The following is an 899-nucleotide window of genomic DNA, read 5'->3' on the forward strand; positions in this document are numbered from 1 at the left end:
CTGTGCGGCCAAGGGCCTACTGTTTATTTGTGGCAAGGCGTCGCCACTACCCAGAGAAGAAAGTGTCATACCGCAAGGGACATATCTGATTCCCATAGACACAAAGCAATGTTTGTATCTAAGCAATGTTTTTTTTTTTTTTTATCAAACATGGCACTTTCAATAGTGGATTCCTTTCTGATAGCATAAGGATATATTCAATACTACATAAATTGTGGCATGCGACTGCGGATGCTTTATGAAGATTACTAAGGTCAAACTTCACACAATGCCAGTTACCTTTTTCCCATTTACGAAGAATACCAGCGTACTTCGACGGACATCCACCAGCATGTTGACAATATATGAAGTTCAAACTTGAGAAGTTGTGACACTAATCCTAAGCTGAATGCACTGACGTCTAGTGAAACACCAAAGTCCACACTGAAACAAGTGAGCAGGAGATGCGTGTGCCCCTCATTCGCTTTGCCAAGCGAACCGGCTGTTGGGTAGTTTTTTGTTTACTCGTGTTTGGCCTTTATGACTCGTACACTTACAGAATTTAACACCACGCTCATATGGATCTGGGCAGAGTATCTACCGGTGGTTGTCAAAGGTAATATACTTCGGTAGTACGCGAAAAATTACACGAACCGGCAACACTACATGTGTCCCTTAACAGGGGTCACGAGATATTCTTCAAAAGCAAACTAATGTTCCTTCTGTGGCAAGCATTCGGAAGCACAAGACAGAAGACTGTTTTTCAAAAGTTTGCATAATTCGTCAGTCAAGAATCTGGACGTCTGTATGATATATGTTCTACCATTTAGGAAAGTTGAAGAAGCCATTTTTTATCAGTATAAAGTGTTAAAGAAAATAACACACACACAAAAAAAAGACTTCCGAATGAAGAGGCTATC

The 899-nt window shown here is 40.7% G+C and overlaps 1 protein-coding gene across 1 annotated transcript in view; it reads right to left on the minus strand.

Moving 5' to 3' along the window:
* LOC119590831 (xanthine dehydrogenase/oxidase-like) overlaps positions 1-459 on the minus strand; it is a 26,787-nt gene extending 26,328 nt beyond the window's left edge. The window contains 1 exon segment of the mRNA XM_037939587.1: positions 280-459. Coding sequence (XP_037795515.1) covers positions 280-333 — 54 coding nt within the window. The 5' untranslated portion in view covers positions 334-459.
* Positions 460-899: the final 440 nt, after the last annotated feature.

The sequence above is a fragment of the Penaeus monodon genome, chromosome 27 (assembly GCF_015228065.2).
Source record: "Penaeus monodon isolate SGIC_2016 chromosome 27, NSTDA_Pmon_1, whole genome shotgun sequence".
Classification (NCBI taxonomy): Eukaryota; Metazoa; Arthropoda; class Malacostraca; order Decapoda; family Penaeidae; genus Penaeus; species Penaeus monodon.